Consider the following 21,912-nt stretch of genomic DNA (forward strand, 5'->3'; position numbering starts at 1 on the left):
TGTCTTAAGTCTAAATAAGAATATAATTTAGACGGGACCAATCACATACAATTCAACTCAATTTGACTCAGAGTACTATCAAGACTTATATGGGAGTTTCTCTTACTCAACAACCATCACTTATGAGCCAGTGACAGTACAACAAACCGACGTTGTTGCCACGTCCGTTCATACTTTGCCAGGATATGAACGAATCAACCAATCATGGATCCAATCCAACTAAGTCCTATAATGTCAGGACAATAAATTTGGGGAAGCATCCGACTTTAACGATTCAATCCCTTCCTACGTTTGGCGACGTAGTTATTGGGTTCGAGTATGGACTATACTCTTACCCAATTCGGTGCTCGATACTCCTTCCAAGACTTAATGCGCATAAAACTCTATCCAATAAACTCAATCGAATCATATCGACAAGTATCATTAACAACCTTGTCAACTCATCAACTCATCAACTCTATCACAATCAAACCTCTCCCAATCATACTATCCGATCAATCTCAATCATATCTTTCAAAAGTAGATTAAATATGTATTTATAACAACATTTAAACCTATCCAATCGTTCCTCTATTCATTTAACAAATCTTTTGGGACTCAACACAACTCTAAGATTTTAAATCAACAATTCAAGATAAACAACATATTTAAGAAAATTAACATTTCTTTATCAAAATCAACATAGTTAGGAAATTAACAATATATGATCGACACCTCATCTCAATCAACTCATAACAACATGAAGCACATCACTTTCTTGACTCCACAATATCACCATAATGGAAATTAGGGTAATAGATGAAAATGACCTATTTGGACCTACCTCTATCAATAAGCTTCATTCTTATGGACAATAAATCAAAAGAAGATGTAGGGCACATGGGTGGACTCAACCCATGTTTTGAATAGCCTTACATACCTTAGTGAAGACTTGAAGAAAACCTTGATGTTGGGTCTTCAATGGAAAGCTTGAATCTTAAAGCTCTTGGAGGCACTTCTTGTTGGAGAAGGATTTGGAGAAGAAGAAGAAGAAGAAGAAGAAGAAGAGAGGGATTTCTAGGGCTTTTAGAGAGAGAGGGGGGGATTGAAAATGGTCCCAAAAATGTCCCAAGGCTGTGTATATATAATTTAGGGAAATACCCAAATTGCTCTTTCTTCGAAAATCTGGAAAAACGGCTAAAAACACCCTTGGCGCGATAGTGACGCATCGCGCCACTGCGGTGCCAAGTCGAATAGGCTAAAAACCCGCACATCTGCTAGTGGCGCGTCGCGCCAAGGACCAAACTACTGAGGCTATTTTATGGCGCGTTGCGCCCTTACAACGCCAAGCCCAAGTTTTCTAGGTTCTGGAAATTAGGCTTGAAAACCCTGCACATCTCGTAGTGGCGCGCCGCGCCAGAGACCAAACTACTGAGGCTTGTTCCTGACGCGATAGTGGCGCATCGCGCCACTGCGGCGCCAATCCCAGATTTCTAGCAGTTGCAACCCAGACCTGAAATTCCTGCCGTGCTAGTTCGTCTTAGGATCGCTATATCTTTTGACTCCGAACTCCAAATTTTGTTTTCAGTTTTGCTTTTTTGAGTTTCACTATGTTTTTCTTTTTCAAATTATCCTAAATTTATTATTTTTATAAAAATAATTCAATTTAAATGTTTAGACCATATTCAAATAATTAAATATTATTTGCTAAAATTATAACCAAACACAACTTCTTCAACTCCAATTTCAAAAATTTTAAATAAAGAGAAAAAACATTTTTGATAGTATATAGTAGCTCTTATAAATGTGACTATTTATTTTTGAGATATTACTCTTTTACAATAAATTTAATTAATATTTTTGAGATAAATTAATCAAATTGGATGTTTTTTTCGGTTTTTAAAAATTGAAAGATATAAAACATATTTTAGAAAAGTATATTTAAATTCTAAATATTTTCTTATAAAAGATATTATTAAAAATCTCTATTGAAAACGTCCCTTGTTTCTCTTTTTTATTTTTAAATCCAACACCTTATCCTCTTCACTCCCCAAAATAGCAAACTTCCATTAACTGTCCACTGTTGTCCTCCGTCTTCTGCCCGCTTCCACCGGAAAACTTTTTCTCCGACGGTAATGAATTCTCACAGCTTAACCGGAACCCGTATATTTCCTTTTTATCCATCTCTCCCAGTTCGCCGTACAATCATCAATGTCACCGATTACAACCATTTTCCCTTACCCACTTCCCGGCGCTTCAGTCTGCATCGTCTCTGCAAAACCCCAAACTTTCAGGTTGTGTACGTCTCTCATATTGTCTTACAATAACTTTTTTTTAAAATAATAATAATTAATTCTGGTGTTTTCTAATTGTGTACGTAGGTAGTTCGCTGTTCAATTCAAGAAAACAGAATATTGGAACCAGAGGATGCAGCATTGTTGATTTCGACGTGCATTACTCGTAATTTGTCTCCAGCATTAACTTTAGAACAAGGATTGGAAAAGATTAAGGAGGCTGTTGAGGAGCTTAAGGCCAAACCTCCTTGTTCTTCTATTGGGATGTTTAGATTCCAGGTACTTCGAGGCTGCACCCACGAATGATATAAATACTACTGTTGTAGTTTCCTTGTAGTTATTCCTTTTGATTCCAGTGAACTTTGTCTAGCTATTTTAAAAAAGCACCTTAATTTAGGTGATGTGCACCTTTAAGGAATGACAGCTGTGCTGCTCTGAGTCTGATCTTATTTGGTAATTAGTCTAAGATTAGTAGTAATTGTACAACTTTACTTATTAAACTATCCCTTTGGGGACATCCAATAAAATAGGGGATATTGAGATGGTTAGCAACTTAGCATAGCCGTTGCATCGCTCAAGGATGCTGCATAAAAATCTAGAAGTGATCCAAAAAGAAAACAAGAAACTTATATGTTTTCATCTGAATATGTTCAAACTAATGTCTATGGGTGCAGTATATGCATGTTTGCTTGGTTTAACTTTTAGTGTCTACTTGATGATATGTTGTGAGGAACATATACTGCCATGGGGTTACATAGGATTGGAATCTATTCCGAACATAGACAATCAAACATGGCTACACGAGTGCATTCATTTTTCAATGTTTTTCTTTTCTATCGGAGTGGATCTTCTTTCTTGATTAGTGAGAGGATGATTGCTTATATGTAGGTTGCTGTTCCTCCCAGTGCAAAATCTTTGAATTGGTTTTGCTGTCAACCAGAGTCATCAGGAGTATTCCCACAATTTTTCCTTTCCAAGGAGAGGCAAAACCCATCATGTGAATCAGTTGTATTGAGTCATACACGCGGGATCTTTGGAATTGGGGCAGCAATCAACTTGAAGGGATTTTCTTCCACTAAAGAATATGGTGAATTTGGAAGGTAATTTCAGAGCTTCATCACTGCTTCAACTTCAGCTCTGACATAACTGATTATTTTCATATTCCCTTTGAACTTTTGAACATTTATGTTATCACATTCTTGCCGATCATTTTATATGAATCCAGCTTGATTAAGGTAAGTGTAATTCGAATCAATTATTCGTGGAAATGGAGCAACCTGAGTTTCCATCTTATTATGTTTATCCTCAAAGAGTTGGTGATATAATAAAATTCATCATGAAGAGGCAATGAATGCAAACAAGTATCCTCTTCTAGTCGGATTAGAGTTAGTGAAGGTTTAATGGAGGAAAGCCTTATTTCTTCTCTGTTTGAGGAACTTGTATAAAAATGGATGTAAGAAGGAGAATGAGTGTTCCTATAGATAATTGAGGAGACATGTCCCTGCTTGAGAAAATTCAATTTTTCCTTGCTTATCATGCGAAAAGGTGGAAGAGATGCGAAAGTATGTTGGTCAGAGCTCAAGAATGTTCCTGCATAAGCATTGAAGACAATGATCCATTTCAGGAAACTTGTATATTGTTTTCTGTAAAAAATGATTCAATTATGGGAACCCGGACTAGTCCAAATATTGCTGATAAGAAATAGTTTTATTGTATAAACATCTTGAAGGTATAAACCTCAAATTTTGTCAGTGAAAATGGACACTTCTGGCTGACTCTGCATTAATGGCAATGCTTTATATGGTCCCAGCAGTAAAGCTGCAACTATCTCTCCTAAAGGTGAACATTTTTTCTTTGAAAACATGGGGGCAGTTTCATTGGAGGTAGTTTGACATATGAGATTGCTTAATAATGAAATAGATGATTTTGGAGTGCTCCTGTTGGATTAGATGATTCTGGAGTGCTGCTTATGGATACCACGGATGATTGTAATCTTGAATGAAGATAAATGGGACCCTACATTTGCTACAAGGAATTGAACACAATATAATCTTTGGGATAAATACAGGAAGCATGTGCTATATCTAGATATGGGAGAGTATTTATTATACTTTTGTGCATTATACGTGCAAGTTTTTCTGCTATCAAGATGTTTGTGGATCGTTCGTAATCTGAAAGTGCATTTTATGGCCAAAGGAATTCTTTATCTAAGTATTATGGATTCAGGATTTAATTAATTTTTGAACCCTTGAATTGGATTCTTGTAGATTTCTATTTGGTAGGTAGTATTTCCAAGCTTGCCTTAAATGTTAGTAAATTTTGGTGATAGCATCATGACTGGACTTTGTATAGTCCACTACTGTGAGTTACTCCATGACCCCTACATGAACAAAAAGCTCGTTTTTCCTACAGAGCAGATTATCAATAGTATCCCTTGTAGTTGTTCTTTGTATTAACAAGGTACCTTTCTGGATGAAAGGCCATAAGAGATGGAGATATTGAGGTTTTTTTTTTTTGGGGGGGGGGGGGGGGGGGGGGGGGGGAAGGAGAGAGCATGCTTGGAAGGTTTGCCTTGCTATTGAATTCAAATAGGTTATAGAGTGGTCTCTGACATCCAACTCTCCACATCAGGTGGTTATCACATTCTAATGGCTGAAACTGCGATTATGTCCTTGTAATTCCAGAATTATGAAAATTCTGATATCAGCATTTGTGTGTTGTTAGTAATCAAGTTGAATACCGATTATAAGGGGTTAGTTCTTGGCTAGTACCCTCAATGAAGTGCGCCAGTTGCTGTTTTACCCCACTTTCTGTCTTTCAGAAGAAAATTGCATGTGATTCTGATATCTCTTAAGAAAGAGGATGGTTTAGAAATATCATGGTTCCACACTTTACAATCATATGAAGGAACTGTGTGATTTTTCTGTCGTCTTTAATAGACATCAATAGGTTTATATTACACTGGTGCTGCTGCAGATGTTGTGCTGTTGAATCAACATCAGTGGTGGCTTATGGCTTTTTGGACCTAAGTTTTGATACAATATCATCTTCCACGAAGCAAGAAGCTGGGTTATTCTACTTCTTCGTTCCCCAGGTAAGTGAGATCTTCTTGCATGGCCATGGTTTACGCTTGAATATTTCTTCTGTTCTATCTAATGTTCATTGTTCTTTATGTGTTGAACTAATATCACCTTAGATTGAATTAGCGGAGTTCGAAGGTGCTTCTATCTTATCTGCAATGGTGGCATGGAATGACTCTTGTATATGTACCTTCGAGGAGGCTCTTCAAGCGTATGAGTCATCACTTTTGCAGGTAATATTCTATTTTCGTGTATTGTCTGCGACAATTAGACCTGAAGTTTTTCTTCAGTTAAACTGTAGCATGAGAGTTTTTCTTTTTCGTGGGATGTCATGGTCATCTCTTTGGTACTCAACTACCCTTCTTCTCGAAAGAGTATCAGCCATATTGAACCGGTTCAAATAAAAGGGAGCAATTGTGAAATGCTAATGTGTATGAGTTATTATATGTAGAAGCCGTGCTTGAAGTGATTTCTCAGTGCTCACACTAACTAGCGGAGAAGTAGGGTAGCAAATATGGCGTCTTATGCCACTTGCAACAAGTTGTCTTTGGTCAACTTTCCCATTTAAGAACCTTACTTTCACGGGATTAAATGCTCTTTCAATCTGGCCTAACCTTTTGTATTTTGCGTCATAACAAGTAATCTAGTTTTGTTCTACTACTGCTGAGAAGTTTGTTCTAGTAACAAATCATTTCCTCCATTTTCTTTCTGAGAAACCAGATAATCTGAAACCAGTAACATCCAGATTAAAAACTGTACTTTTGGTTTAATATAAGGAATAACATATCAAAAAGTATAAGGAATAACAAGGTGAAAAAGGAAATTAACTTTTCCATTCTTCATCTTATTATCTTATGCCTTGTGTATATTTAGTTCAACAACCATAATAGAAAAGTTTATAGAGATATCTGATTTCACCTATATTATTTGTTCAAGGATTAAAGCATGTTTTTCCTAACTATAAATGACAACTTTTACTAATATATCAGAAAAGTCACATCAAGATGAGGGGACGTCCTGCACATCGTCATAGCAGTATCAATCAATAACTATTACTCAATCCTAAAATAGTTGGATTCAGATACATGATCCTTGATATCCACTCCGCTCTATTCCAGCCAATTTTAGTCCTATACTGGTAAATAATATATTTTAAAGTGATTTAAGGATTGTCTAAACCTTAAAGTTCTGTAAATCTCACACTTATCCCTACCTAATATAATTAGGTGTCACAATAATTAACCCTTAATACATACTAGGTATCGCCTATATGGATCATCTGCTACCCTTGTGCTGGTCTTAGTTAAATCTACAGGTCTTTTGAGGTAACTTCCGTACATGTGATTTTAATCCACCTTGTCCCCCTTTAGCACCTAAGCCATCATAGTGTTGCATCTATGAGGTGGTGAATTTGGAGGTCTATGTGAACTATAGCTAAACCATCTCATGCACATTCTATTGCTTTATCATCTTTGTGTGTGACCTACACCCTCTATCTAAGGTGATCAATTCTAATCTTATCCTGTTTTGTGTGGCTGTAATTTATCTTAAAATATGTTGGGCTTCTAGTGTCCTACATTCATTCTCATATTGGTGGAATCTCAACCCTAGGACTTGCCCTGAATTAGGTATCCTTCTAGGGATATATTCCCGAAGACAAATCTATTTGACTAAATTTGACTCCTGTTGCTCTTGTTATCAGGAGTTGTTAACAATAAACATTATGTTGGATGTCTCTGCTTTTTCAAAAGCCCAATAGTATCTTGAGCATTGTTGTTTTATATGTCATCATGCTATGTGCAACTGACTCAACCTTTTCTCAATTTTTTCAGGCTGAACGTAATTTTACTTCTGTAGAAGATGGATACTGCAGCAATCACATTGATGCGACTATTAGAAAAGTCCATTCACAGGAGGGACAAGTCCAAATGGTAATACTAAGTTTTAAGATTGCACTATGACAAAGGGGTATTGCCTAGGAAAGGAGAAAGTAGAAATGATGGAAGAACCAGCAATTTGCCTTGACCCCCTTTGAGAAAATGCAATAATTTCATTTTGGTTCTCTCCTTCGTAAGGGTTGAAAAGAGAAAACATTTTCTAGACTTCAGAAAGAGTGCAAAAAATGAGGGAATGCCTGAGCCCACGTAACTTCCTTTATCTAATTTCCTCCAACTTCTCTTGTGCCAAACAATGTGAACTCTTTCCTTCCATTTGCTTTCCGCTTGCTGCTCCTCTTTCTTCCAATTTCCAGCCAAAGCACACCATAAGGTTCATGCTCAAAACTCTTCCTTGTTTCTCCATCTTTACAAATTCTTGTCTACTCTTCCTTTGATAAACAACAATCGTCTACACTGTATTACGACTTTCCAGATGTGCTTTCTAACAGTTATTGTTGCTAGAATGCTTTTCTGCACTGCAAACTTTTAATTTGATAGCAAGAGATTCGACAGAGTGATGATTATTCCATCACCTGACTGTTGTTTTTTCCTTAAAAGATCACTGATTAATTCATTTTTTAGGTATATGCAAATCTTCACAAACTGTTTGGAAAATACGTTGGGCCTGGTGCTGTGGAACTGGTATCCCCTTTATCCTGGTAATTATCCTTCCTCAGATACTTTTCATGTCTCATGTTTGATATGCAACAAGAAATGATCTGTCTTCTGCCATTTCTGTTCCGAAAAAAGTAGCTAACAAAAGATCATGTTCTTATCACTCATGAGCTGTGCTTTGTTTATTTATTAATTTATTTTTTCTAATTGTATTTGCTTCACACAGAAAGATGCCTCATGCTATTCCAGCCAGTTCGTTGTGAGACTATCACCTGTTCTTGCAATTTCAAATCACATGGTATGCTAATTTATGAATATTGTGAGTTAGGAGCCTTTTGTATGAATATGAAATTGCACATGCTCCCTTTCTTTTATTTTATTTTCTTCTTTGTGCTAAATTTGATGCTGCATGAGTTGCAGATCATGTGCATAGATTTGTTGTAACTTGGCAATGATTTGGAATGATGAATATCTTTAGATTCATGTGCTTATGGCCAAAGTTCTAGCAGAGATTATGTTTGGAGAATACAAATTTCTTTTACTGTCTGGTTAGTTAAGTAATGTTTATTTATATTATGCTTAATGTGTCTTGGTACTATTAAAACCTGGTGGTGGTGGCCGCTTCCGGTAAATATGGCTATGCAAATTTCAAGTATAAAGATTCAGGAAGATATATTTCCAGGAAATATGATGCCGGTGATGTTGTCTTTGCTTGTTAACTAATTTGGTGATTTAGTACTGATGTGTTTCCACACCAGTATCCCTCAGATAAGGTTACATTGGAACAGATTTACAATAGAAGTACCAAAAAGCAGCTAGCTTTGAGTTGACAAGAAAATTACCATTATATTCTAACTTGCAGGAAGAAAAACAGTTACATTTTTTTTTTATAAGGTAAAAAAAAAGGAAGTGCGCTATTGTTCTCCTCTTAGTTACCATATGTTAGCATCTAAATGCACTGTTACCACATGTGAGGAAGTAGGATATATTCCTATGTTCTCTTCAGATGTCCTTAGTTTGAGGTAAATGAGAAAAAGCTCAGCAGTAGAATCTAGTGCTGGTTCTTTTGACGTTTACTAATCCTGCATTGACCAGATTAATATTAGTTTGCAAAATATTTATGCCAAAGAAACAGTGGTTTATCCTCATTTTGGTGAAACATCTTTGTATAGCAGTAGAATCTAATACTGGGTATTATTCTTTTTTTTTTTCACCGCATAAATATTTTGCAAACTAACATTCATCTGGTCATCCTGCATTGACCAGATGAATATTAGTTGGCAAAATATTTATGCCAAAGAAACGGTGGTTTATCCTCATTTTGGTGAAACTTCTTTGTATCATGTGCAAGAATTTTTTTATTCTAAATTCAATTGCATTACCTACCGAAAAATTGCTTCTTATCACACAAATCCTTATAGGCAATTGCAGATGGTTTTGGCCTGAGCAATTTGACATGAACAAAGATCCCATATTTACCTATTGTACATATTTGAAATTATGATTTTTGAAATCTGTTGATTGAAAGATTCCATGATTTTTTTTTTCAAAAAATAAAATAAAAAATCCGTTGATTCAAAATCCTTTCTCAATCTTGTAGTTTACCAAATAATTTTTCATAGAGAAAGCTTCTTTTGTATCTTCCATCTTTTATGTCTTGTGATTTTCAAGTTCGAAACTGAGATTATTTTGCCATTTTTCTTGTGCCATTGTCCTAGCCCGTTTAATTACTTCCGTATTCCCCTTTAATTTGAAGGTCACTCTCATCCGTCATTGAGGTATTCTTTGATTCATTGGAATGCTCTGGACTGATAAACTATTACAATTAAAACCTCTAAAGGCTTTATTTTTCAGTTGTCAGTAATTAGTTAGTGAGCCTGTCCTTTATTTCTATGTTGTTCCTTTGCTAGCTCATATTGATGGAGCTTTTCTGACATTTGGGAAAGTTTTCTGCCTTTTTCAGTATCATAAGAGTTGTCACAAATTATTATAAATCTTTGCTTTACCAATGCTTTTTGTGGACTTGACTGTAATGTTAGTGTTTTCCATTTCAAAATATGTTTGTACGCACTATGAACAATATGAATCCCTTTTCGATAGATGACATTTCTATCTGTATCCAAGTAATTGGTTGAATTCATGACTAGTCACAACTTCTAGTGGCAGGGTCTTCCTTTTCTAGAAAATGCTTCTTTCATTCTAGTTGCTCTTTTTGATGTATGTTCAACTGAAAACCGTTGAGGTACTACTTTGGGTCTGTTAGAATAGAAATAGGAACAAGAATAGTATATTGAATCCTACTTAGAAAAGGATTAGTGTATAGTATCCTACTTGGAAAAGGATTGTACTTTTGTACTACAGTGTTTATAAATAGGGTCTTAATGTAATAATGTAGAGAGACAATTTAATAATACTTTTCTTCTATATTTCTCACATGGTATCAGAGCTTCTACAATCTTGGTAGAGAATCAAAAATCTTCCGTTGCCGGCAGGTGGCTCTATCCAATATGTGCTGCCCGGTTGGCCAATGATTATGTTAACAAAAGTAGGACCAATGATATATGCATGAAAACAATCATGTTGAGAGGAAGGACGAACAAAAAATAATTGAAAGAAAGTAAGACAAAACAGCCGTCGTGAGTCAAATTTTGGCTGCTTCCTAGTGTTTTGTTGTGTCAACCCCGTATCCATTATTGTTGTGCGAAAACCAACACCACCACGGGGTCCCCCAACCTCTCGCGACCATAACCACAAAATTCCACCTGCAGAAAACCTTCCATGCACTCCCACGCATTGTCGGAAGCAGCCTTGTCAAGTGAGATCTACACCACGTGCGTGAGCCTCTTTCTGACCACTTTTTCGAAAACTATCTCTGTGCATTATTCCAGCGAAATCAGCTGTCACTATGCAAATTCCGATGACTACTCGCAACTCTCTCTGTTTCTATTGGTGTTATGCAAAATCCAACACCACCACAAGGTCCAATAACCTCTGGTGACCTATGTTGCTCGAACTCTTCAAAAATGTCAACGGTTGCTTGTTGGATTCTCCAAAATTAGTGTATTTTTGGAGTATCCAACATGGATGCGACAACTAAAGTGAAGAGTCCTCGCAACTTAGCCGGTGACCAAAGCCTAATCAGCGTCGCCGATCACAGATCCCTCACGTGTAGCTAGATCTAAGGTTCCAGCGACCACGTAAATACCACACGTCGGTGCGTGAGCCTGTTCTGACTAGTTTTCTGGTGACTTTCTCGTTCAACATTTAGATATTGTGTTTTGGTAGGATGTAATTTGGTGTCCTATAAGTGTAAGAAACAAAGTGTGGTTGCTTGATCTGGTGACTTGTGAGCTAGTGTGGATCAAATAGTTGCTGAGAGAACTAAAATTTGGAGAAATCGATTAGATGAAACTTTTGTGTGTTAATCAAGCGGCCCTTCTTATTGCATCAAATCCAGTATTTCATGAGAGGACTAAGCACATTGAGATTGACTGCCACTTTCTCAGAGAAAAGATACTCTCAGGAGATATTGTTACAAAATTGTGAAGTCGAATGTTCAACTTGCAGATACCTTCACTAAGCCCCTCACTGGTCCTTGTATTAATTACATTTGTAACAAGTTTAGTACATATGACTAGTATGCATCAACTTGTGGGGAAGTGTTTGAATAGGAATAGGAACAAGAATAGTATATAGAATCTTATTTGGAAAAGGATTAGTATATAGTATCCTACTTGGAAAAGGATTGCACTATAGTATCTATAAATAGGGTTTCATTGTAATAATGTAGAGACACAATTCAACAATATTTTTCTCCTGTATTTCTCATAGGTTCATTACTGTTTTCAGCATCGACACAATGATCAGACACAATTTAGTTGCCGCTTGAAAGATTGCGCAAACATCAATATCTTGTGGGCATCGCTAATAATTGAGGAATGCACTCGACTTGGTCTGACGGTAAGACTATCTGTAACTTCTTAAATTTTATTTAATTGGACTACAAGTATCTGATTCTTCCACATATAGTATTTTTGTGTAGCTCCAGGATCACGGTCATCTCCTCTTGCTATTGCTGCTTCTACTCATCCTACTACAAGTTGTATTGCATGCATCGATGAACGCTCACTTGCATTTCATGCTGTTGGTTATGCCAGAAGTTCTCATAAACCTGCTGTTATCATCACGTCATCAGGCACAGCTGTTTCAAATCTTCATCCTGCTGTGAGTACTAAGACTTAATATTCATATTCATTCCAGCAGTTTTCAATACTATTTTGTTTCCTCATTATTTACATGTTAATTCAAATTTTAATTGACGACAACTATATTCCACAAGTAGCTTATATAAAGCAGCCAGCTTTTGCTAGTATGCTACTTCTTTAGGAGATATATATCTGCGGCTGCATGGACATGCATGTATCAGTTTAAATGTATCATATATTGCAATAGGGTAAGATGTAATATTAACCTAAGAAAGTTATCTGGCCTAGTTATGCATCATTTTAAGTTCCTCTTTAAAGCATCCACTTATAAAAAAATAAAAAATAAAAAATAAAAAGGGCAGCCCGGTGCACTAAAGCTCCCAGTATGCGCAGGGTCAGGGGAAGGGCCCTACCACAAGGGTCTATTGTATATAGCCTTACCTTGCATTTTTGCTAGAGGCTGTTTCCAAAGCATCCACTTATACAAAAACAACAACATACGCAGTGAAATCCCACAAGTGGGGTCTGGGGAGGGTAAGATGTACGCAGACCTTACCACTACCTCATGGAGATAGAGAGGTTGTTTCCGAAAGACCCTCGGCTCAAAAACATCCACTTATATTTGAGGAAAAAGTTTAATTTTCTTTAGAGATTCCCCTTCTTGAAGGTAGTATTCTATTTAGTTGCAATGTTGCATCAAGTCGTTTTAAAACTGATCCATGGAAATGCACAGGTCGTGGAAGCCAGTCAAGAATTTGTTCCGCTGCTGTTACTTACAGCAGATCGACCTCCAGAGCTGCATAATGTTGGAGCAAACCAAGCCATCAATCAGGTCAATCATTTCGGTTCATTTGTGAGGCACTTCCTCAGTCTTCCTGCGCCCAGTGATGATATTCCTGCAAGAATGGTGCTTACCTCCATTGACTCCGCTGTTCATATTGCAACTTCTTCACCAAGTGGTCCAGTTCATATCAACTGTCCTTTTCGAGAACCGCTGGAAAATAGTCCAAGAACATGGAACCCTATTTGTTTAAAAGGGTTAGACTCTTGGATGTCAACCAGTGTACCTTTTACCAGCTATATTCGAGTTCAACATTCTTATAGATGCAATCACAATACCTTTATGGATGAAGCTCTGAAGGTGATAAAAAAGGCAAATAGAGGCCTTCTATTGCTTGGCGCTATACACCGGGAGGATGACATATGGGCTTCTCTTCTCCTTGCTAAACACCTTTCATGGCCTGTTGTAGTTGACATTCTGTCAGGTCTCCGACTGAGAAAATATTTTGTTCCATTTCCGGAATTTGAAGATAGAATTCTTTTTATCGATCATCTAGATCATATGCTACTTTCAGACTCCATCAAGGATTGGATGAAGGCAGATGTGATAATCCAGGTATCTGCTTGAGTAGGTTCTCTCTGATCTAGCTGCATGCACTATGTTTGGGATGAACCTGTTTCTGTCATTGGTTCTTGACTCCTTAGGAGAAGATGTCCTTGGTTCACTTTCTCCATTTCATGCCTGTGTCTAACAATATAAAAATATTGATAGTATGATAGGAATAATACTTCTGGTTCTATCCTTCAAAATTCGGGCAAGTTGGAGCAACGTATTTTGTGATTGAAATAGGAATGACTCTTAAGAGAATTAATTTCCTGGGTCTTTCAAAATTGCTGATTATTGACCTTTCCATAGTGTCTAGTTTATTAATGACGGATGACTTATCTTAATTTCTCTTATTGTATTGAAAATGACGTGGAACCTTCTGGTTGTATATGGCCAACTAAGCAATTCAATATCATAATCGAATGAGTGGAGAAAGACTACTTTGATTTCTATATATAAGGACAAAGGATATATAAAGTCGTACACTTATTGTGGCATTAAACTAATGAATCATGTTAAAGGAATGGATCTTGGACCTAACTCAATCCGAAAAGCTAGCTCAAGAGGTGAGGATTGCCAAGTCATTTAAAGAGACCTAACATCCCGTAAGAGCCTGACGGAACAGTGACACCTCCGCATGCCTAGGACTGGACATCTGGAGTGTGGATAATATAAGATGGGCCAAACACCGGGTAAACAATGAATTGGGATGGGCATGACTTTGATACCATGTTAAAGAAATGAACTTTGAGCCTACTCAACCCCAAAGGTAGCTCAAGAGGTAAGGATTGCCCAAGCTGTAAAGAGAGATCTCCCGTCACATAAGAGTCATATGTGGGACTCTAACAAGTCATACGATGAATGTTTGCAAAAGAGTGACATAGCAACATTAAGCTTATGAATCATATGGTGAAGTTTCCGAAAGAGTGACATAGCATACATGGTAGGTAATTAGTTTGGTTTATGCCTAGTAAATTTTCAACAAAGGCAAAAGTTTTGCTCGATATTCATTTGTAGAGAGAGAACATATGATAGGGTGCCCAAAAAAGTCTTTTGGTGGTATCATATAGTGAAGTTTCCCAAAGAGTGACATAGCATACGTGGTAGGTAATTAGTCTGGTTTATGCCTAGTAAATTTGCAACAAAGGCAATAGTTTTGCTCAAAAGATTGATGGAAATGTATAGAAAGAGAAAAAAAGATTTTTATATGGTATTCATTCGCAGAGAGAGAACATATGATAGGGTGCCAAACTCAAAATGGGGAAACCACCTCGAGTTTGCTTATTTTGTAAACATCGAAAAATTGATACCAAAATCTCGCTACAATAGTGCACAATCAACAAAAAGAAAAGTAGCGAAGGAATGCTTTCCTCCATAAAGTTAAATGTAAGTACACAAAAAAATAATTTTTTTGCAATATGTTAAAGAGTCCCACATCGGTGGGATGATGCAATTATGGACTCCTAATATGGACTTGGGCAATCCTCTCTTCATAAGCTATCTTTTGGGGTTAAGTTAGGCCTAAGTGTCATTTCTTTACATGGTATCTGAGCCAAATCCATTCCAATTCTTTGTTCACTGATGTTGGGGCCCTATATTAAATTGTCCATAGGCGTGCGGGGGAGTGTTAAGAGTCCTACATCGCAAAAGGTTTGGACAATTGGTCTCCTTATATGCACTTGTACAATCCTCACCCTTTGGAGGGAGGATTGCCCAAGTTCATACAAGGAGTCCATAATTGCCTCATCCCACCGATGTGGGGCTTAACACCCTGCCTCACGCCCAGGAATGGACCTCTAGTGTGTGGACAATTTAATATGGGGACCCAACACCGGTAAATCATAAATTGGGATGGACCCTCTGATACCATGTAGAATTAGGCTTTCGACCTGACTTACACCCCAAAATCTAGCTTTTGAGGTTGGGTTAGGCCGAAGGTCCATTTCTTTACATAACAACAACAAACACGTTGAAAGTAATCTATTCTTAATCATTGAAAACAAATATGGTGTTGCAAATTTCAAAGATATTGTCAATGTAACTTTAATTGACAGAACAATGACAAGAATGTCAAGATTTAGAGGAGGGTGTTGATCACGTAGAAAGTAGAAGCATCGCCGCTAGAGAGATAGTGGCACTGGAACAGTCCCTGAAGAAATAAACTTTGCTTGAACGATTATAAAGAAATGAGCAAAAGTTGAATGACTGCTAGAAAGGAGCAATGCATGAATTTTCACAGCTGAGACGAGCGACTCCTGACACCAAAAAAGGGAAAAAGGACAGCGGGAGCTATTTTGGTTATCTACCAAGATCCTTCATAGAAAAACGGATTTGCATGTGCTAGTTCAATGAAAATAATCTCGCTCGGTGATGGGACATGTTAAAGACCATATAAATGAATACATATTTCTTGTATTAAGAGCTTAAAGTTTTAGCTGAGAGTGGAGGCAAATAACTGAAGGAGTATACTGTAGTGATGTAAATGGGGGGGGGGGGGGGGGCGTTGACCTGCTAAGATTTTGACCCGTGCTGCTGCCTTTATGCTTTCTTTCATATTTTTCTCTACATTTTTAGTTTGCAGTATTCTCTTTAGTTTTTAACTTTTTGATTTTTTATTTGAACTGTATATATTTGAAATACCAACCTTATACAATATAACCAAATTTAACCGCAATTGTTACTTTTCTCTTACTAAAGCACTAGACACGATTATGAAAAGCAAAATTAAAATTTTATTATATTCAAATTAAACAGTTGTCTATTTGATACATAATAGAAATGTTTCTTTTTTGATCCAGTCTTGTAAATTGGGTGTGAGAATTTATTACTCCAGCTCCACTTGAATTTGATAACATATATTTATGTAACTACAGAATAATGTTTCTTTAAGACAAATTGTAATTTTCCTTTTTTCTGTTGATAATGATCCTTATTTCTTTAAGACATATTATATACTAATGTTGTAATGAAATGTGCTCGCATAAAGCGGAATGGATATAAGATTATATAACACGATTGATACTCTGCTAACTTTGTGGGCTTAGGCCGTTTCTCTGAAACCCACCACCCGCCCTGCCCCATTGAAATTTTTACCAAAATAAATTTTGCCCTGCTCCACCCCATTTATGTCCTCCCCTGCCTTGCCCTGGACAGCACCTCTCTACCCCATTGCCATCCCTAAGGATACAATACTAAATCATTTGATGTCTTATTCTGACTTTCTTAAGTGAATGTATGAGCATTTGCTGGGTGTAGTTGATTTGCAGATAACTTTCCTCCATTGCTTGAAAACCTCCCCTTTGTTCATGAGTGATTGTTCTTTCTTGTAGGAAACTTTGTATTGTTTGAATCATGTATTGGAGATGAAATTAGTATTGCTAAAGTTGGATTTCAACGAGTAGGAGCAATATATTCTGATAAATTATGTGTATATGAAATTATGCTTCATGGTACATGTATTTAGTTAATTATGGACAAACAAGGAACTTCATTCAGTTGGTATATATAACAGATTGGAAGTCGGATAACAAGCAAGCGTGTGGCTCAACTGATAGAGAGCTGCTTTCCGTGTTCATATATAATGGTTGACAATCATCCAAGTCGTCATGATCCTTCACATATTGTGACACATAGAATCCAGTGTGCGATTCCTCAATTTGCAGATTATTTGATCACAGCTTGCACACCACATGCTAGGAGAAAATGGGAATGTTTTTTACAAACGTTGAATAGTGTGGTATGTAATTTAATTGACTTCATGTCATCTTCCATACTGCAAATCGTGAATCTCCATATAATGTCTATTTTTCCTGTATGTGACATATTTCCTTGAACTTCTACTCTGCCCCTTCCTCCAAATATAAGTAAAAGATAGAAAAGGATAACTCTGACATCATCAACTCTTAATTGCAGGTCTATCATTTTACTGTAATAGATATTATAGAACGAGTCTTAAAGTACCAGGAGATGTGTAGATCAAAGCTGAAACTTTTGATATTTTCCATGAATTTCTCTCTCTCTCTCTCTCTCTCTCTCTATCTATCTATCTATCTATCTATCTATCTATCTATCTATCTATCTAAGTGTGTGCTTTGTCTGCAAGCACGTGTGATATCAAATATGCGTGTATTTCTATAGATATGTTCCTCAAAATCTATTGCCAGTGTTAGTAATGCATCTGATTTTCCAGATTCCACATTTCCAGATATTGCCTTCATGGCATTGCAAAGCATCAGACAAAGCTATGAGCTGCTAAGTTAAGACTGAGGACTTTAACAGAACACTTCCTCCTATTAAGTGCCTGCATGGAATTTTATTAGAATGCAATAATATGATGCTTGCTACATAAAATCCTCAGTTTTGATGCACCCAAGGGTATGATGTAGTGGCACTCAAGGGTGTAGCCTACTGGTCAATGAAGTGGGAAGAGAACCATGAGGTCTTTGGTTCAAATCCCAGCGGAGACAAAAAACACTAGGTTATTTTTCTCATCTGTCTAATTCTTAGTGGATAGAGTACCCAGTACCTATTGCTGGTGGGAGGTAGCAGGTATCCTGTGGAATTGGTTGAGGTGAGCGCAAGTTGGTCTGGACACCGCGGTTATAAAAAAAAGTATGGTTTAGTGGTCAATAAAGTAGAAGAACCATAAGGTCTCAGGTTCAAATCCCACTAGAGGCAAAATCCACTAGATGATTTTTTTCCCATTTGCCTAAGCCTTGGGTGACAAAGTTACTCGGTGCCAGTGTTGGTGGGGGTAGCAGGTACTGGTGTAATAGTCAAGGTGTGTGCGAGCTGGCCCAGACACCACTGTCATAAAAAGAAATCCTCAATTATGATGTGGTTATTTTTGAAAGTTTCTCGAGAGAAAGTGCATAAGCTATCAGTAGTGATCGCCGATGCATTCGCCGGTCCGGTGAAGTTGTCGTCGCCTAGAATTTGCTCTCAGATCTGGGCTGCTGGAATAATTAATTAAGGAAACCAGTCAAAGAGAAAAGTAGTACAACCAGGAGCACTCATTCTAGTCTCTAGAGCCTTTTGTCTATTGTGCATATGTTTTATCCTAGGTGACAAAGTGTTTGATGAAAATCCTCAGAGAGTTTCTTTGAACAATCACTTGCTATTTGAGTATTCCCGTAACGTTTACTTTTAACTTTTAGTGTTTTTCGACGGCAACCAGGTTCATTTCAACTGGAGTTGGTACCTCCAGTTTCCATATCTTTCCATATTTATTCTTTGCTCATACAATTGTATTTACATTTTGCTGACTTTAGAACTTTGAATAATTTATTAGTTCATACGCGTTTTCGTGGCTTTGGGTAGTGATGGTAGACTAAGGTCATGTTCTCGCTCAGGGACGGGGATTGGGACAGGGACGAGGGTAAGGAGGGGTAAGTGGGTTAAAGGAGCGTCTAGACTGTGAGTAGGTTCTTGGAACATTGGGATGTTAACGGGAAAATCCATAGAGCTAGTTAAGATTCTAAAGAAGAGGAAGATTAACATAGCTTGTGTCCAAGAGACCAAATGGGTAGGTTCTAAAGCTAAGGAGGTAGACGGATATAGGCTTTGGTTCTCTGGTAGATCGAAGTATAGGAATGTGGTAGGCATTTTAGTAGACAGTGATTTAAGGGATCAGGTTGTGGAGGTTAGGAGAGTCACTGATAGGATGATGTCGATTAAGGTGGTCGTTGAAGGGATCACGTTGAACATTATTAGTGCTTATGCGCCCCAAGCGGGCTTAGGTGAGGAGGATAAGAGGCGCTTTTGGGAGGATTTGGACGAGTTAGTGGGAGGCATACCGCCTACTAAGAAGCTTTTCGTAGGAGGGGATTTCAATGGGCACATCGAGTCTATTTCGGGAGGGTATGATGATGTGCATGGAGGCTTTGGCTTCGGGGACAAATGGAGGAGGAGTTTCACTTTTGGATTTCGCAAGAGCTTTTGGGTTGTTGATAGCCAATTCAAGTTTCCCAAAGAAGGAGGACCACTTGGTAACCTTCCGTAGTTCGGTGGCTAAGACTCAGATAGATTTTTTACTCCATAGGAAGGATGATAAAGGTTTGTGCAAAGACTGTAAGGTCATTCCGATCGACAATCTTACGACCCAACATAAGCTCTTGGTGATGGATTTAGGAATCAAGATGACGAGGAAGAAGAGGGTCGGGGATGACCGACCTAGGATCAGATGGGGGAGTCTGACCACTACTAGTGCCCTAGAGATGGGAGAGAAATTGAAGGATATGGGGGCCTGAGATAGTAGTGGGGATGCGAACAGTATGTGGGATAGGACGGCTAGTTGTATTAGGGTTGTAGTAAGAAAAGTGTTGGGAGTCTCGATAGGTAGCCGTGGTCGGTATCGAGGGGACTGGTGGTGGAATGGAGAAGTTCAAGGGAAGGTAGAAGCAAAGAAGATGGCGTATGCAAAGTTGATAGAAAGCAAGGATGAGGTGAAGTGGACGAATAGGGAACTTTATAAGATAGCAAGGAAGGAGGCGAAGTCGGGGGTTTCGACGGCAAAAACGACAGCTTTTGAACGCCTTTATGCGGAACTAGAAGAGAAAGGCGGGGATAGGAAATTGTTCAGGCTAGCCAGGGCGCGGGAGAGATGGGCACGCGATGTGGATCAAGTGAAGTGCATTAAGGATGAGCATGGAAAAGTATTGGTAGAAGAGACCCTCATTAAACAGAGATGGCGGTCATACTTTCATAAACTCTTGAATGAAGAAGGGGACAGAGATTGTGTTGGGAGATTTGGAACATACAGGGAGGCGTCACGATTTTGGGTGTTGCAGGAGTATTATGGTCGAAGAGGTTAAGGGTGTTGTGCGTAGGATGCTCTAGGGAAGAGCGACCGGACCTAATGAGATTCTTGGGAAATTTTGGAAGAGTGCGAGCTCAGTAGGTTTGGAGTGGCTGACTAAGTTATTTAATGTCATCTTTAAGATGACAACGATGCCCGAAAAATGGAGGTCGAGTGTAATGATCCCTCTATACAAAAACAAGGGGGATATCCAGAGCTGCAACAACTATAGAGGTATCAAGCTTCTAAGCCATACTATGAAAGTGTGGGAAAGAGTGGTGGAGATGAGGGTGAGGAGAGGCGTGTCTATTTCAGAGAACCAGTTCGGATTTATGCCGGGTCGCTCAACTACAGAAGCCATCCATCTTATGAGGAGACTAGTAGAGCAGTATAGGGAGAGGAAGAGGGACTTGCATATGGTATTCATCGACCTAGAAAAGGCTTACGATAAATTTCCACGAGAGATACTATGGAGATGTTTGGAGGCTAAAGGTGTACCTATGACGTACATTACGGTGATCATGTATGAGGGTGCCAAAACCAGGGTAAGGACAGTAGGAGGGGACTCAGAGCACTTCCCAGTTGTGATGGGGTTGCATCAAGGATCAGCTCTTAGTCCTTTTTTATTTGCCTTGGTGATGGATGGATTGACGCGACAAATTCAAGGTGAGGTGCCATGGTGTATACTTTTCGCGGACGACATAGTCATGATCGATGAGACTTGTAGCGGAATTAACGCTAAGCTGGAGGATTGGAGACATACCTTGGAGTCTAAAGGGTTTAAGCTGAGTAGTACCAAGATAGAGTACTTAGAGTGCAAGTTCAGTGAGACACCTCAGGAGGTTGGCACGGAAGTTAGGCTTGGTGACCAGGTCATCTAAAAGAAAAGTAGTTTCAAGTACCTTGGGTCTATCATGCAAGGCAGCGGGGAGATTGACGATGATGTCACGCATCGTATTAGGGCAGGGTGGATGAAATGGAGACTCGCTTCCGGTGTGCTATGTGACAAGGTGTCACCACAACTTAAGAGCAAGTTCTACAAAGTGGTGGATAGACCGGCTATGTTATATGGGGCGGAGTGTTGGCTAGTTAAGGTCTCTCATGTTCAAAAGATGAAAGTTGCCGAGATGAGAATGTTGAGATGGATGTGTGGGCATACCAGGAGCGACAGGATTAGAAATAAGGCTATTCGGGACAAGGTAGGAGTGGCCTCGGTGGAAGACAAGATGTGGGAAATGCGACTGAGATGGTTTGGGCATGTGAAGAGGAGAGACACAGATGCCTCAGTGCGGAGGCGTGAGAGGTTGACCATGGATGATTTCAGAAGAGGTAGGGGTAGGCCGAAGAAATATTGGGGAGATGTGATTAGATAGGACATGGTGCAGTTACAGCTTACCGAGGACATGACCTTAGATAGGAGGGTGTGGAGGACCCATATTATGGTAGAAGGCTAGTACATAGTCTCGTTATTCTTCCGTATTAGTAGGCGCATTAGCGCACTATAATTTCTTGTGCTTTGATTTCTATTATTATCTATTACTTTCTGTACTTTGATTACTCTATTTTATCTGTGTCGCTTTCGTTATTTGCTTTCCCATATCGCTTTGAACTTCTTAGCC

The 21,912-nt window shown here is 38.3% G+C and overlaps 1 protein-coding gene across 4 annotated transcripts in view; it reads left to right on the forward strand.

The window, feature by feature from the left end:
- Positions 1-1,988: 1,988 nt before the first annotated feature.
- The window catches only part of LOC129870594 (protein PHYLLO, chloroplastic), a 40,039-nt gene continuing 20,115 nt past the window's right edge, over positions 1,989-21,912 (forward strand). For 2 of the 4 annotated variants that reach the window (XM_055945412.1, XM_055945414.1), the window contains exons 1-12: positions 1,989-2,273; positions 2,361-2,552; positions 3,162-3,373; positions 5,250-5,367; positions 5,470-5,586; positions 7,186-7,284; positions 7,873-7,932; positions 8,132-8,203; positions 11,737-11,865; positions 11,935-12,129; positions 12,844-13,506; positions 17,009-17,233. In XM_055945412.1, coding sequence (XP_055801387.1) covers positions 2,115-2,273; positions 2,361-2,552; positions 3,162-3,373; positions 5,250-5,367; positions 5,470-5,586; positions 7,186-7,284; positions 7,873-7,932; positions 8,132-8,203; positions 11,737-11,865; positions 11,935-12,129; positions 12,844-13,506; positions 17,009-17,233 — 2,241 coding nt within the window. In that variant the 5' untranslated portion in view covers positions 1,989-2,114. The other 2 variants (XM_055945413.1, XM_055945415.1) reach the window with 2 other exon arrangements.

Source organism: Solanum dulcamara, chromosome 10, assembly GCF_947179165.1.
Source record: "Solanum dulcamara chromosome 10, daSolDulc1.2, whole genome shotgun sequence".
Lineage (NCBI taxonomy): Eukaryota > Viridiplantae > Streptophyta > Magnoliopsida > Solanales > Solanaceae > Solanum > Solanum dulcamara.